We start from the raw sequence: 17363 nt of genomic DNA, 5'->3' as shown, positions 1-17363 counted from the left end.
CTTGTGTCCTTCTAAATACTCCCACTCCTCCATGGAGAAATAGACAGTGACACCCTGACACCTTATAGGAACCTGACACACACAATGATACAGTCACCATCCAGACACATCCCTTGTCTGTTACTGGAGAATGTCCCAGAATTCCCGGCACCGCTCACCTCTCCTGTCAGCAGCTCCATCATCTTCTTGGTGACTTCTAGAATCTTCTGCATGTTGTGTCTCTCAGGGTTTAGGGAGTCACATGGAGGCACTGTGATGGTCATATGATCACCTGACTTCAGAAGAGGAAATCTCTGTATTGAGGAGCCAATAGGAATATCATGTTAGACTCCCAGAATCCTCCTCACCTCTCCGGTCAGGTCTGTGTTTTATTAATAGAGATAAGAGTGATGTCATGTGACCTCCCAGAATCCCCCTCACCTCTCCGGTCAGATCTGTGTTTTATTATTAGAGATAAGAGTGATGTCATGTGACCTCCCAGAATCCTCCTCACCTCTCCGGTCAGGTCTGTGTTTTATTATTAGAGATAAGAGTGATGTCATGTGACCTCCCAGAATCCCCCTCACCTCTCCGGTCAGATCTGTGTTTTATTATTAGAGATAAGAGTGATGTCATGTGACCTCCCAGAATCCTCCTCACCTCTCCGGTCAGGTCTGTGTTTTATTAATAGAGATAAGAGTGATGTCATGTGACCTCCCAGAATCCTCACCTCTCCGGTCAGCAGGTAGATGATCTCCAGGGTGAGGTTTAGTATCTTCTCAGTCATGTGACTCCGGTCCTCCTCCATCCTCATTGGTGCCATCATGTGATCTATACAGGTCTCCTTGTAGACGGATAACTTTGGGAAATGAAAGTAAGAATGATTTGGATGGTATTGGTCACACAATAATAGGATGTGGATGTGAGGGGGGAATAGGAGGGTTGCTGGATATTTAAAGTGTAACTAAAGACAAACCACTTGTTTCATTTTGTATAGAGTAAGGGAGGGTTATAACCTCTGTCAGGTGTTTTTGCCATCTGCGTCCCATTGGGGAGATTTCCCTTCACTTCCTGTCTCTAAGTCAAAACAAGAAGTGAGAGGAAATCCCCCAAAGTGAGGGAATTCTGGTGTCACCAGAACTAGTTTCCTCATTGGACGATATACCCTCTATTAGTGTTCTGATGTCAACCCAAAATTTGGGGCTTTCTTTCACTCTTGGTTATAATGGTCACCGGGACAAATGGGGGCACAAACCACAATACAAAACTGACAGATGCTCTAATTCCTCTCTAATCTAAACCTAAAAAAAAAAGTTTTACCTTTAGTTATACCTTAAGAACTACCGCCCCCCACGGGAACATGTTTACTTTAGACTGTTTAGTGTTTAGACCCCAGAACTCTCTTGGTCTGCCGGATCAGAAATCCCCTTTTCTCTGTTGTGTTTGTTTGGTCTCTGAACTGGTTTTGATGAGTTTTAGATCTGCAGACAAGGAATGATAAATGGTTACATAGTCGGTAAGGTTGACTAAAGACACTCGTCCCTCCAGTTCAGCCGCATTGCATGTATCTGCGTGTCTATGGCACCATCCTCTTCCATATCCCTTTACATTGTGTTTCCTAAGAAACACATCTAAAAGGTTTGTGAATGTATCTACACTCCCCGCTGACACACCAACTCTGGAAGGGAGTTCCACATCCTTACCGCTCCAACAGTAAAGGACATAACACACAGTTTAACCACTTGACCTCCAGAAGGTATTACCTCTTTATGACCAGGTTATATTTTGCTGTTCAGCACGGCACTACTTTAATGGCAAATAGCTCGGTCTTGCAACACTGAACCCAAATGCAATTGATATCATTTTTCACACAAATGAAGCTTTCTTTTGGTGGTATTTGATCACCACTGGGGGTTTTGTATGTATGTAACACACTGCATTGTTACTAATTGCAGATTGTTAAATGGCCACAAGATGGCTGTGCTCTGCAGTTCAGCTGACACAGGAAATTGTACAGCAACGCTGAGAATGCTGGGACTTGTATGCTGCAAGCAGGATTTCTTCATTCAGTTCAGCTGACATAGAACTACAGATCCCAAGTCAGTAAGTAAAGGGGCTGGAGCATATAAAAGGAGAAAAGCCCAGGAGGAGAGGAGAAGAGAGGCTGGGTGCGTGTGAGAACAGAGTGCCGATCCAGGAGGCCTCAGGCTGGATCAGACTGAATCAGAGAATGGAGAAGGGAATTTCCAGATTGTTGATCGTACTGAGAGGCAGGATAGTCAATCCTGCATGTAGGTGGATCGAGACATCTGCATTGGCACCACTATCTCCATGGGAAGACAGCCAGAAAAGGGGCCCCCCAGCAACAAGGACATCATTTCACACCACTACTTTGAAGGACTGGTGAGAGAGTTCCTAACCCACACCACACCACCATGTGATACAGGGTCCATAGTTGTTGTTGCCGGTTACTTAAGTCCAGGATTCTTACAATGCAGACTGCCACATAGAGACACAGTCTCCGTAGCCCAATCAGTGCTGCGGCCTATCTACACCAGAAGCCCATTGAAGTATCACACACAGTATATCAGCCCTAATAGATTCTGTGGCCTGATTGGCAGGAACTGGAAAAAGGTAAAATCATATTACCTCCGGCCTGTTCTACACAAAGTTCCACCAGCCAAGTCTCACACTAAAGGGACATACTTCTGATGAAGTCTGCTCTCACCCTCCTCAGTTTGAGTAACCTCCATACCCAAGTAAACTCCTAGATTGCTGCCTTTATTGAAGGGGAACTCTGCTTGCTGTGTCCTCATCACCAGGGAAGGGACATTTTCTCATGAAGAAAAGGGATGACCCCTCCACTGTACACCAACGTAAAGAGCTCCACCAAAGCCAGCAGGAGAGTCTTTCCTGCATTGGGTGATGGGGTTTATATGGGACTTTCTGCTTGTTGAAACCCTCAGAGAGTTAAGCACTGGTTCTGTTTACTGGGAGCCCACAAGGGAGCGAGCCTAACATTCCTAATCTCCCCTTTTCTGCCTGTTTGGGGAACGTTCTCTGGGTAGGAGAGAAACAATTAAACTCTGAGTCCTGGAGGACAATTTGGTCTATTTAACGTGGTATTGTGCTGTAATATGTTGTTTATTTCTCCTGAACGGTTCATAGTTTCTCACATCAGTCGATTTACTATTCATTCAATGCTATGTGATTATTGTGTGTTATAGCCAGGGGGGACACCTGACCAAGGTATTACAATGGTGTCAGCAGGGGATGTGCTCCAGCCAGGGCTCAGAAGTGAACAGGGAACCTAAAATACTCAGCGGCTCTTGAGGGGGTAGCGCTACATATAAATGAGAAAGACCAAAATAAAAAAAAACAATATTTTCTACTTTCTGTTATTAAAAATATCTGATCAAATTTCTTCATAAATTTAGGCCAAAATGTATTCCACTACTTGTCTTTGGAAAACAATCCCCAGTAAGTGTATATTAATTGTTGTGTGTGAAAGTTATAGAGTCTACAAACTACGGGATATATTCTAGAATCTACGCAGCTTTTAAGCAGCTCTGACTTTCCTACTGCCTATCACATTTCAAGCTAAAATGCCAGGACACCAAACACCTCCCAAATGACATCTTGTTTGGAAAGTAGACAGTCTAAGGTATGTGCAGGGGGGGCATGTTGAATCCATGGAAGATTTTATTTTTTGCCACAAGTTTTTGAAATATGACAATTTTTTTTTCTTTACAAAAGTTGTCACTTTAATGAGATATTTTGCACATATACCATTAGTATATGTGGAATTACACCCCAAAACAGGTACAGCCTATCCACATACAGGGGCCTAAAATCCAATCATCACCTGCAGTCTTTCAAGGGGCCTTAATTATGCATTGGATGTCCTGACTACCTATCACAGTTTTGGAGACTCTAAAATGCTCCGATAGAACAAGCACCCCCAAATGACCCCTTTTTTCCTTTTTGGAAAGTAGACACTCCAAGGTATTTAACCAGCGGCATGCTGAGTATTTTGCAGATCTCATTTTATTGTCACAAGGTTTTGAGGAATGAAAGATGAAAATATAAAAAAATTTTTTTTTCTTCATTTTCCAAAAGCCTGGGAGGTGTAGACTTCAACTACCAAATAATGAAGCCATTTTTAACCACCTGCAGAGCTAGACATTGGTACAAAAAAGTGTCTATATATTTATGTCAATTGGCTCTATACAATGCTTTTGTTATTTACAAAGCTACTGGAAGAACCAGATCCTTCCTAAAATATCAGGAAGAGATCATCACGGCCTTTTAGTATCCAGAAGGCACTGTGGCCCCAAAGCCCAAATCCAGATGCAGTTAGCCGGCTGCATGAGAGGCATTGTTCTGTCCTCCCACCTACCTCAACACAAAAGTTGCCCCAAAAATTATGTATCTGTGGTAAACATGGAATAAAGGGAGAAACTCCAGGGTACAGCATGGCACAGTATAGGGGTCCACACAATTCAGCACAGGACAGGTCTCTAAAGATCATAGGTAGTCAGGAAAAAAAAATATATTTTTTTTTAATTAATGTTATATTGTTACTTTGTTATTGTTAACTATTTGCTTTGCAGGAACACCAGTCAGCTGCAGCATTGATCGGTGTATTCTGACGCTGGCACAGATAGGCCTTTCAACAACACCAGAGGCCATGTAAATTTGGATCGTTGTGTCTGAGTGAATGTAAGACAGGATAAATACATCACATTTGTCCTTCCATTTTACTCGAGTAGTTCTTCATGCAAAAGCAGAATTCTTCCCCTCTCTAAGTGGGGTGTTACCAAGCCACTGGGGAAAGCCTTTGTGATTAGATCGCATGGTGCCATAGCAGCCAATTTCTTGAAGGAACAAATGTCTAAAAAGTTGCATGCTAGCATAAAGGTTGTCCACGTACAAATGGTACCCCATATTCAACAAGGGTGACAAGTCCCACACTATCTTACCACTGCTCTCCATGTAGTCTGGCCATCGGGGGCCATTGCAGCAGAGAACACAGACATATGATGAATCGGGTCTGTGGACCAATGAGCACAATTCATTCTTTGTAAGGGCCATGTCAAGGGTTAGGCCCAAAAAATCTTTAAATTCAGAAACCGTGACAGGTTTGAACTCGAATAGGCTGGCAAACTTTGAATTTGATTTGGCAGAGATGTATTGTTGGGCATAAAGATTGCTTTTGTTCACAATCAAATTGTAGAGGTCTTCAGTGAAAAACAGCTAAAATAAATCAAGGGGCGTTGTTAAGTTCGCTGGTTCCACCTGAACCCTGGGCTGTGAATGGGGGGATGATGGATGCTGCTGAATCTGGGGGAAGCCAATTAAGGTTTGCAGGCACCTCTGGAAGGACACCATGGGCTCTACAGGCCTGTGCTTGAATTCTTGGTGGATGCAGTTGCATAATGCTACGAGTGCTAGCCACGTCGCCAGCTTGTACTGCACTTGGGACTCACCACGTCACCATGAAATACTGCAGTGCTGATGTATAAAAGGCTAGGAAGTACTAGGACACTGGTGCTTGTCAATCCACCAAAAGGTAGTGCAGTGTTAGTACTGTCACTGTGCTGCATATGAGAATAATCCTGCATTTCTAGCACCTCAGAAACCTGGGAATGGGGTTGGGTGTGCCTGATCTTAGCAGGGACCTCTTCACCATCATCAGAGCTACCTGCTGGGGTGTCACTGCTCTCTACAGGTCCAATATTTGAGCCTGATTCTGATAGTGAGGCTTCCCCTTCACTCTCATCTGTCATGCTGGGAATCCTGTACGCCTCTCTAGGGAACCTTTTTTTAGACATTTTGGGCACTAAATTTACAGGTACTTAGTGGTGACTATGGGAAAAAGAGCTCCTGGCTAGCAATCAGGGACTGCTTGTGTGCTAGAAATAAAATGATCTGCTAGTGGTAGGAGAGATCAGGCTCAGATGTTGCTGCCACTGTGATTTTGCAGACAATCTATCAGAGATGACAGTGATCTGAAAAATTATACTGACATTGCATTTGTTGGGGGGGTTAAACATAAGTGGTGGCAGTGATCAGGGCTGATCCTGCTAACACTGCATTTATGGGGACACCATTCCATCGGGAGATCCCTGTGCTCAAATCCCAACAGCTAGTGCATGCATTTATCCATCAGGTGCTAAAGGGGTGTAACCACATATTAACACTAGAAATTCTAAGGCCCCTCTGCACTCTGCTATATACCCTTCAAGCAGACTATGCAATAAATAGGGACATTTAGTTCACACATATTGCAATACAGGCTTAAGCTGCCAACTGCATCAAAGTGATCCCTCTATGGCCAGTCCTACACAATGGGGAGAGCTACAAGGTTCAGGTCTGGCTACTGACCCAACAATACAACAAACAAGAGATCCATGTGCTCAAATCCCAACAGCTAGTGCATGCACTAGCTGTTGGGATTTGAACACAGGGATCTCTTGTTTGTTGTATTGTTGGGTCAGTATCCAGACCTGAATCTTGTAGCTCTCCCCATTGTGTAGGACTGGCCATAGAGGGATCACTTTGACGCAGTTGGCAGCTTAAGCATGTATTACAATATGTGTGAACTAAATATCCCTATTTATTGCAGAGTCTGCTTGAAGGGTATATAGCAGTGTGCAGAGGGGCCTCAGAATTTCTACCATTCCATCGGGGACACTAGTATTGGTCTGACCGTGACCAGTATACCAGTCCAGAGAAACACTATACTAGTGATCAGCAATTTATAGTGTGACTGTGATAATGTGGCAGCCAATCAGAGACTGACAGTAACTGACACTGACTGGGGGGGACACTAACTGATGTCACTAGTGACACTAATACAGAGATCTGTGATAATACTGTACACTGTCACTGTACTAATGACACTGGCTGGGTGATGGGTGATCAGGAATGCAATCAAGGGGTTCACTGTGTGCCTAACAAGTGTATGTGTGCTGATTGTACTCCCAGACTGGATGGATTTTCTTCCTGATCTCAGCTCTGAACGGTAAGTGAGATCAGGGAGAAGAAGCAGCCAGATCTTCATGTGTGATCACTAACACCCTGATCTCTGTGCTGTGGTTGGCCACAGTTATCAGCAGGTTCACAGCCACAATCATTGGCTGCAAGCCTGACAACAAACTCATGCTGTGTCCAACCACAGCGTGAGCAGCAAGGGGCGGCGTGCTCTCCTGTAAACCAGGAAGATGCTGGCAGGCAAATGGATAAACACTATTTCCTTTGTAAGTGTCAGCACTGCTGCAGCACTTTCTGTACATCAGAGATGTCCCTTCACGGGGGGATTAGGACACCCCCCAGGATTAGGACACTCCCATGATTAGGACAACCCCCAGGATTAGGACAATCCCATGATTAGGACAACCCCCAGGATTAGGACAACCCCCCCAGGAGTAGGACATCCACCAGGGTTAGGCTACTCCCCCAGATTAAGAACACCCCCCAGGATAAGGACACACCTATTATTAGGAAACCCCCCAAGATTAGGACACTCCCCAGAAATGCCATTTAAAGGTGTTGGACATTTATAATGTTTCACTTTAACTATTTAAAACCTCCCTGCTCCCGGCCAACTGGATTCCTGCATTGTACATGTCCCTCAGGGTGATTGTCTGACACCCCCTTGTCTATTAGCCCAACTATAGTGCATTGGCTGCCATTGACTTCAGGAAGGATTGAGTTCAGCCAGTTCACTGAGCAACACTGGAACCGAACCCAGGAGAGCTCAGCTCACTCCTATGAGAAGACCACCTCACCACAATGAGGAGAATGTTCCGGCCCCGGAAGTGGGGGAATGTTCTGCCCCTGAAGGGGTTCATCTGGGTTCCCACACTATATATGTGTGTATCATCATCTGCTGGAGATAAAAGACGTCACAGTGACTATGGAGGAAGAGGACGGACATGACTATGGAGGAAGAGGACAGACATGACTATGGAGGAAGAGGACGGACGTGACTATGGAGGGAGAGGACGGACGTGACTATGGAGGAAGAGGACGGACGTGACTATGGAGGAAGAGGACGGACGTGACTATGGAGGAAGAGGACGGACGTGACTATGGAGGAAGAGGACGGACGTGACTATGGAGGAAGAGGACGGACGTGACTATGGAGGAAGAGGATGGACGTGACCATGGAGGAAGAGGACAGACATGACTATGGAGGAAGAGGACAGACATGACTATGGAGGAAGAGGACAGACGTGACTATGGAGGAAGAGGATGGACGTGACCATGGAGGAAGAGGACAGACATGACTATGGAGGAAGAGGGCAGACATGACGGGGGGTTACTGGGTGTAAATAGAACATAACATCTTATTACCTCCTCTGCTGCCACTTCCACCAATGGCTCCTCTCTACTTCCTGTCTGTACCTGACATCACTTCCTGTCTTCCATAGAGACTTCCTGTCTGGGTAGAAGTGAGATCCCCACCTTGTGGAGCTCAGAGGAACTGCAGCCCTGGGAAGCGTCTGGTAGTGTGACCCCGGCCTTGTGCTGGGTGTGTATGGACTGTAGATCCTTATAGAGGGGTCACCTCCACTCCCACCAAGGGGGACAGAAATACATGACTGCTCAGCGGAGGGGTTTTGGACCTATCTGAGCTCCACAAGGTGAGGATCTCACTTCTACCCAGACAGGAAGTCTCTATGTAATACAGACAGGAAGTGATGTCAGGTACAGACAGGAAGTGATGTCAGGTACGGGCAGGAAGTTCCATGAATGAGGAAGCAGAGAGGAGAGGTTCCTGGATCTGACGGCAGAGGAGGTAATACGTAGATGAACCCCTTCAGGGGGAGGAGTTGATGATAATATATCTTGTTCCCAAAGCTGACTTACAGGAAAAACAAAAAGACGTCTGTAGTGAGTGCGGAATGTGTATGACCCCTCCACAGACACGTAGGTGCCGGCCTGATCCGTGGTCACAGGGGCAGTATGAAGACAAGGCGGTTGGCCCCACAAGCAGTGATGTAGGAGATAAAATCCTTTATTGGAATCCTTTACACACAATGTAGTAATAACATGACAGCTCCAGGACAGGACAGAGGAACAGAAGACGCGTCACACCAATACAGGCTTTTGTGTTCTATACAAACAGAAGGATTTGGATTTGTCATTTGCAGACACCTCCCTCCAGGGCTGAGTGCTGAGTGGGATGTTATCATGTTTATGTAGGATTGTTTCATTTATTGTCTCATTATATTGTGGGTGACTCCACCTCCCTGCTTGGACTGAACAAACAAAAGGTGTCACTCATCCTTCCTTATCATGCTGGTTTCCATTTCATATATCTGTGACCTGTCCGAGGAACCACATATATTACAGGGATTGTTGTCACTTTATGTGTCATGATATTAATGATGTCATGTTGTTGTATACTTTGTTATCCCGGATTCCAGACAAATCCTTATCAGCTGTTACATGTTATTTAAAGCTGTTCTGGACAAATAAAAATCAGTAATGACTAAGCATGTATTGGTGTGACACGCGTGTTCTGTTCCTCTGCTCTGTCCTGGAGCTGTCATGTGTTACTACATTGTGTGTAAAGGATTCCAACAAAGGATTTTATCCCCTACATCACTGCTTGTGCGGCCAACCGCCTTGTCTTCATACTTGTCTGTTGCCTGCCCTGACCTTTCTCCTGATTCCTGGATCTCCTCCTCATCTCTCCTCCATATCCTCTTACACAGCTTTTCTCCACACCTGCAGTGACCCTGGGGGGAGGAAACTTGGCACCAGCACACCGCCAAATCCATCCCCACCATTAGGGGCTCTGGAGACAATTGTCTGCTATTTACACTCCGTTCCTCCGCACGTCACCTGATCACATGACAGCTTACTTCCACAGATTCCGGACAGATTTCTGGATGGTAAAGGTCAAAGGTCACTCTTCAGTTTAGGAGAGGTAGGACGCACCCAGGAACAAGGATTTGGTTTGTATGGGAGCCTCATATAGAGGACCCCTCAAATCTCCCCATCCAAATGTCCCTCCATCCAGAGTCTATATGTCCTATGACATCACACTGACCTCACAGCTCCTCCTCCCAATGTCCCTCCATCCAGAGTCAGAGAATCCTATGACATCACACTGACCTCACAGTTCCTCTTCCCAATGTCCCTCCATCCAGAGTCAAGTGGGGCTATAATAAATGGAGACCTGAATAGAGAGGTGAGGAGGATTCTGGGAATATCATTTGATGGGACTATTTGTGTTCAGATGTAGAGTTTTCCTCCTGTGAAGTCTGGAGATCATATGACATCACATTGCCTCCACCTCCCTCCCTGATAGAAGAGAGAAAGAAGAAGAAGATTCTAGAAGTCACCAGAGAGATCACTGAGCTGCTGACAGGAGAGGTGAGCGGTGCCGGGAATTCTGGGACATTCTCCAGTAACAGACAAGGGATGTGTCTGGATGGTGACTGTATCATTGTGTGTGTCAGGTTCCTATAAGGTGTCAGGGTGTCACTGTCTATTTCTCCATGGAGGAGTGGGAGTATTTAGAAGGACACAAGGATCTCTACAAGGACGTCATGATGGACAATCAGCCGCCCCTCACATCACCGGGTAAGAGGAGACTTTATTGTAAAGGAGAGAGCAGTACGGAGGATCCACCTAGATCCCCCATCATCTGATAAACACATAGAAACAATGGATTCAGTCAGTGTGTGTGTTTCTACAGATGGATCCAGTCATGGGAACCCACCAGAGAGATGTCCCCGTCCTCTGGATTCCCGGGATTCCACACAGGAAGGTCACACCATCCCTCACCATCATCAGGTAGATGATGACAATTATTGGTAGTTGTGATTTATACACAGCATGTTTGTTACAATGAATGTTTTATTATATCTTTCAGAGTGGAATCCTCGGGGATGATAATATTGATGTTAAAGAAGAGTATAAAGAGGAGGATGAGGAGTATGGAGTGATGGAGGAGTTTTCAGAAGGAAACAAGGATATGATGGAGCCACCTAATACCAGGAACCCACCAGAGAGATGTCCCCGCCCTCTGTATTCCCGAGATTCCACACAGGAAGATCACACCATCCCTCATTGTTACAAGGTTGGTGGGATGGAGCATCTAGAGCATGGATTCATAGAGGCAATGTGTGGATTTTTTATGTGATGTAACAATATTAACGCTTATGTCTTACAGATGTTATTTTCTTTTCTTCCGTTGGTTTAGGTTGAAGATCTGATAGATATAAAAGTTGAGGTTAAAGAAGAAGAAGAAGAAGAAGAGGCGTATGTGAGGGATGATCAGCAGTCTATGGAGGAGGATGGAATAACGGGGACATTTATAGAGGAGGACACTCCTACAGAGATCAGCACAGGTGGGTCATGAACACTAAATCCATTCCTCCACCCATACTGCTCACTGATTGGTCCAGAGTAGGGCGGGGACTGGGTGATATCAGCCTGTAATCCCCTGGTCACTTTCCTGAGCTGTGTTCCCCGTCCTGTATTCCTGGATTTCTCTCGGATAATCTTCCTTCTCTGTGCTGCAGACACAATTTATGTATCTAGACTGGATTTATGGAGGTTCTGGGGTTCAGCTGGCAGCAAAATGTTGATTTTTACTCTAAGCATTGCATAATGTAGGCACCCAGGACATGTGACTGGGGTCTCCTGCCTTGTGCCTGACTCTTCCAGGGGACCTTCTCTGTTGTCTGCTGGCTGTGCCGGGTGGAGGGATATGTCTGTAGTGTCTCAGACCCAAGTCACTGAGTGCAGTCTCAGGAGATGGGAGGCAGCGGTGTGGGATCTCTGCAACTTGTCTACAGTAAACATTTAGGCTTCCACTGATTACTGAATACCAATATTATAAGTCCTGACCCTTACACTGTATAATTTATAGAAAAAAATATGCAGCACTAAAAACATATATCTCATAAAGGTAAGTATAACCATACAGTTGCAAGAAAAAGTATGTGAACCCCTTGGGATTACGTGGAGTTTTGCATGAATTGGGCATAAAATGTGCTCTGAACGTCATCTAAGTCACATCAATAGAAGAACACAGTCTGCTGAACATAATACTACACAAACATTAGATGTTGCCATGGTTTAATTGCACATAATATGTAAACATTCACAGTGCAGGGAGGAAAACGTATGTGAGGCCCTAGCTTAATGACTTCTCCCAGAGCTAATTGGAGCCAGGAGTGAGCCAACCTTGACTCCAATCAGTGTGATGATATTGGATGTGTTGCTGACAGCTGTCCTGCCCTTAAAAAACACACACCTGTTTTGGGTTTACTGGTTTCAAGAAGCACTGTCTGATGTGAACCATGCCTCGCAGAAAAGAGCTCTCAGAAGACCTACCATCAAGAATTGTTGACTTGCATGAAGCTGGAAAGGGTTACAAAAGTATCTCCAAAAGCCTTGATGTTCATGTGTCCACGGTAAGACAGACTGTCTACAAATGGAGAAAGTTTAGCACTGTTGCTACTCTCCCTAGGCGTGGTCGTCCTGTAAAAATGACTGCAAGAGCACAGCGCAGAATGCTGCATGAGGTAAAGAAGAATCCCAGAGTGTCAGCTAAAGACCTACAGAAATCTCTGGCACATGCTAACATTTTTGTTGACACATCTACAATAAGGAAAACATTAAACAAGAATGGAGTACATGGGAGGACACCACGGAGGAAGCCATTGCTGTCCAAAAAGAATATTGCAGCACGTTTGAAGTTTGCAAAAGAGCACATGGATGTTCCACAGTACTACTGGCAAAATATACTGTGGACAGATGAAACCAAGATTGAGTTGTTTGGGAAGAACACACAACACTATGTGTGGAGAAAAAAAGGCACAGCACACCAACATCAAAACCTCATCCCCACTGTGAAACATGGCGGAGGGAGCATCATGGTTTGGGGCTGCTTTGCTGCCTCAGGGCTGGACGGATTGTTGTCATTGATGGGAAAATGAATTCCAGAGTTTATCAAGACATTTTGCAGGAAAACGTACGACCATCTGTCCGCCAACTGAAGCTCCGCAGAGGATGGGTGATGCAACAGGACAATGACCCAAAACATACAAGTAATTCAACAAAACAATGGCTGCAACAGCACAGAATACGCCTTCTGGAGTGGCCCAGTCAGAGTCCTGACCTCAACCCCATTGAAATGCTGTGGCATGACCTTAAGAGAGCGATTCACACCAGACATCCCAAGAATATTGCGACACTGAAACAGTTTTGTGAAGAGGAGTGGTCCAAAATGACTCCAGATCGTTGTGCAGGTCTGATCTGCAACTACAGGAAATGTTTGGTTGAGGTTATTGCTGCCAAAGGAGGGTCAACCAGTTATTAAGTCCAAAGGTTCACATACTTTTTCCTCCCTGCACTGTGAATGTTTACATGTTATGTGCAATTAAACCATGGCAACATCTAATGTTTGTGTAGTATTATGTTCAGCAGACTGTGTTCTTCTATTGTTGTGACTTAGATGACATTCAGACATTTTATGCCCAATTCATGCAAAACTCCACGTAATCCCAAGGGGTTCACATACTTTTTCTTGCAGCTGTAAGTGGGCGCTGATATGAGCGCAAAATGGTGCAAAGTACATCTTGGCTTGATTATTGCGAGCCTCACAAGGTGGAGCCATTTAGGAGTGTGGAGTCAATGCTTAGAGCTGCCTGATGAGTCTGTGAGCGGAGTGAGACCCCCGAGTGTGAGTTGTCATCTTGAGTGTTCACTGCTGAGCCTGATGACCCCGTAGCCTCGGACCAGATCCGATGACCCCATCATAAGTATTTACATATAATGCGCATATTATATGTACTTCTGGTAAGTGCATCACCTCACCAGATCTTGGCACCAGTATTGATGGTCATGAAGCACCGATCACCTTGCATGATGGACATCATTATTTTGTGATTGGACTCACTAGGACTGTCATGTTATTACTGTTACGTAATTCATAGACGTATTTCCACTGCACTACTTTTGCGCTCATATCAGCGCCCACTTATAATATACGGTTATACTTACCTTTATTTTTTATTTTTGTATTAACAATTTTTATTAGTTTTCACACACATATATATATACAGTGGGGCAAAAATGTATTTAGTCAGCCACCAATTGTGCAAGTTCTCCCACTTACAAAGATGAGAGAGGCCTGTAATTGGCATCATAGGGAGACCTCAACTATGAGAGACAAAATGAGAAAACAAATCCAGACAATCACATTGGCTGATCTGGAAAGAATTTATTTACAAATTATGGTGGAAAATAAGGAGTGCAAACCTCCTTCCATCAGCAAGGGCATTGAAGATGAAACGTGGCTGGGTCTTCCAACATGACAATGATCCCAAACATAACGCCCGGGCAAGGAAGGAGTGGCTTCGTAAGAAGCATTTCAAGGTTCTGGAGTGGCCTAGCCAGTCTCCAGATCTCAACCCCATAGAAAACCTTTGGAGGGAGTTGAAAGTCCGTGTTGCCCAGCGACAGCCCCAAAGCATCACTGCTCTAGAGGAGATCTGCATGGAGGATGGGTCAACATACCAGCAACAGCGTGTGCCAACCTTGTGAAGACTTACAGGAAACGTCTGACCTCTGTCATTGCCAACAAAGGATATATAACAAAGTATTGACATGAACTTTTCATATTCACCAAATACTTATTTTCCACCATAATTTGCAAATACATTTTTTCTAAATCATCCAATGTGATTGTCTGGATTTGTTTTCTCATTTTGTCTCTCATAGTTGAGGTCTCCCTATGATGCCAATTACAGGCCTCTCTAATCTTTGTAAGTGGGAGAACTTGCACAATTGGTGGCTGACTAAATACTTTTTTGCCCCACTGTGTATATATATACATGCAGACATAGTGTCACATAGCAACAGTGAGGAGGCCATCAAAACCGTACATTTGGAGAAAGGTGGGAGGAAGTGAAATTATCCCATGGGTGCCACATTGCCTCGAACACAGCAATCGAACAGGCGTGTAGAGCAGTCAGGAACTCCATCTGTCTCACATCAGCAATAATTTTAAACAGAGTTGGCATCGAAGGAGGTATAGAGGATAGCCAACACATAGGAATGCTTCTTCTAGCCGCTGTCAGGATATGTGTGGCGAGTTTCCTGGCCATTTTGGGAAGACCTGGGAATGGCAGACTCAATAAAAAGTACAGAGGTTCAAAGGGAAGGGAGGTATGCAATAGCAATTGTAAAAAGGACAAAACCTCTTCCCAAAAGGGAACGATGGATCCACACGTCCAAAAAATGTGGAAGAGAGAGCCAAGGTCTTTCCCGCAATGCCAGCAAGCAGAAGAAGCATTCGGATTAAAGGCATGGATTACATCAGGAGTTTTGTACCACAGCATCATCATTTTGTATGTATTTTCTTTATAAACCACACAGACAGAAGATTTACATGAGTTTTCCCAAATTTTCCTCCACTGCATCAGATCAATGTCACATTGTAAAAACTGGGACCACTTGCGCATGTAGTGGTGAGTGTCATTAGAGAGGGGGGAGGCATCCATAAGAAGTTTATATGTATTACAAATTAAGCCCCTTTGATGTGGACCCTGTATGCATTGTTTGTGAAGGGGGTGCCGGATCCGCCATGCATCAAAGAGACGATGTTCCCTAAACAGCTTACGCAAAAGATTTCGAAGACGAACATTGCAGCTTCGAGGGAGTAGACTCAAAAAGAGCCTTCCTATCTTTATGTGGTGAGAGCATTAAGTTAAAGTCACCCCCTATAATCATGTGTGGAGTAGGGAAGGAACCTAATTTGGCCAGTGTTTGTGTAAGAAACTGTAACTGACCTGAGTTAGGGGCATATAAGTTCATCAAGATAAGAGGAGGATCACCGAGTGTACATTCTAAAATAATGAAGCGACCATGGTGGTCGACCCTGGAGGAAACGACTCGAAGGGAGCAATGTGTCCGAATCAAAATTGCCACTCCAGCCTTCCCAGATGGGTCAAAGGCCGAGTAGGATTGGGAAAAAAACCGTGAGGCAAAACGAAAGGAGCCCGTTGATTTAAAATGGGTCTCCTGGACAAAAATAATGTCTGCTCCTGAAGATCGGAATTCCTTCAAAGCCATCCACTGCTTCTGAACGGAATTAAGGCCTTTGACATTATATGACATAAGTCGCAAAGCCATCACAAAATAACAATAGATATAGCATGTGTACCAGCAGGAAAGGTAAATGGAAAACCATCGATGAAACTAAACAAAAAACAAATGACATTAATAGATAAACCGGAAACATAATAATAAAAGACATAGATATCCGTGAGGATATACACTTGGGAAAAACAACTATACCCAAGTCGTCCAGGCCAGTGGCTGGACGGGATCGGGGGCAACACGACAACCGAACATAACAGTCGTCAAACCCGGCCAGAAAATCAGAGCAAATGAAAGCACCCAGCAAGGGCTCAGCCAGGAAAAAAAAAAGGGGGGGTAGGGAAGGGGGGTGGGGGGGAGGGAAGGGAAGAAGGGAGGAATAAAGGACAACCATGAAGTATCTGCAGGAGAACACTCTAGAAGAGCATCAGGTAGGCTCATCTCTGGAATGAGGACGAGGACGTTGTGGAGTACGTGAAAAATGCTTCCGACCCCTACAAACTGGTGTCCAAATCTTGTTGGGAGTAACAGAAGGGCGAGATGGAGTAGGCGGTGATGAGGAGGCGTCTTCTGGTAGAGGAGGTAGTCCCAATTGCATCAGAAAGGAGTCCGCCTCTAAGAGATCACGTAGAATAACTTGGGAATTGTCTTTGGAGACAACCAGCTTGAAGGGAAATCCCCAGCGATAAGGGACACGGTGTTGTTGAAGGTGCGTGGTGATTGGTTTCAGTGCCCGCCGTTTGGCCAGGGTGATCGGAGAAAGATCACAAAAGAGCTGGAGCCTGTCCCCTTTAAATTCCAAGGAAGGCTTGTTGTGTACGGAGGCTAGCAAGGCTTCTTTGCTTTCAAAAAAATGAAAACGGACGATGACGTCACGAGGTCTGGTACCATCAGCAGGTCTAGGGCCTAGTGATCGGTGGGCCCTGTCCATGCGCCAATCTGCTTCTGGGACCATGGGGGCGGTTGCGATGAAAAAGGATAAGAGATGTCGGCGGAGTTGGGAATCGGCAATAGACTCAGACATACCGCGAATATGGATGTTCTGCCGACGTTCCCGGTTTTCCAAATCTTCTTGTTGGAGCTGGATTTGTGACATGGTGTGTTTCAGATACACGTTATCTTCTTCTAAGACATGGACATATTGCACCAATTCATCAAATTTGTTCTCCAATTGATCCGCACGCTCACCGATCTGAGCTATTTCCCCTCGAAGATCCAAAGCCAATTTGCCCACTTCGGTGGATATAGAG

General features: G+C 45.1%; 1 protein-coding gene across 1 annotated transcript in view; it reads left to right on the top strand.

Moving 5' to 3' along the window:
* The window catches only part of LOC149441814 (uncharacterized), a 91168-nt gene that overhangs the window by 49593 nt on the left and 24212 nt on the right, over window positions 1-17363 (top strand). Inside the window, exons 4-5 of the mRNA XM_089656859.1 lie at window positions 10877-11080; window positions 11204-11351. Of these exons, the coding sequence (XP_089512985.1) occupies window positions 10877-11080; window positions 11204-11351 (352 nt within the window). The remainder of the gene's footprint in view (window positions 1-10876; window positions 11081-11203; window positions 11352-17363) is intronic.

This window comes from Staurois parvus, unplaced genomic scaffold (assembly GCF_062004578.1).
Source record: "Staurois parvus isolate SC_StPar_1 unplaced genomic scaffold, SC_StPar_1.0 ptg000942l, whole genome shotgun sequence".
Taxonomy (NCBI): domain Eukaryota; kingdom Metazoa; phylum Chordata; class Amphibia; order Anura; family Ranidae; genus Staurois; species Staurois parvus.
Note: the sequence above shows the minus strand (reverse complement) of the source record. Positions and strands in the feature narration are given on the sequence as shown.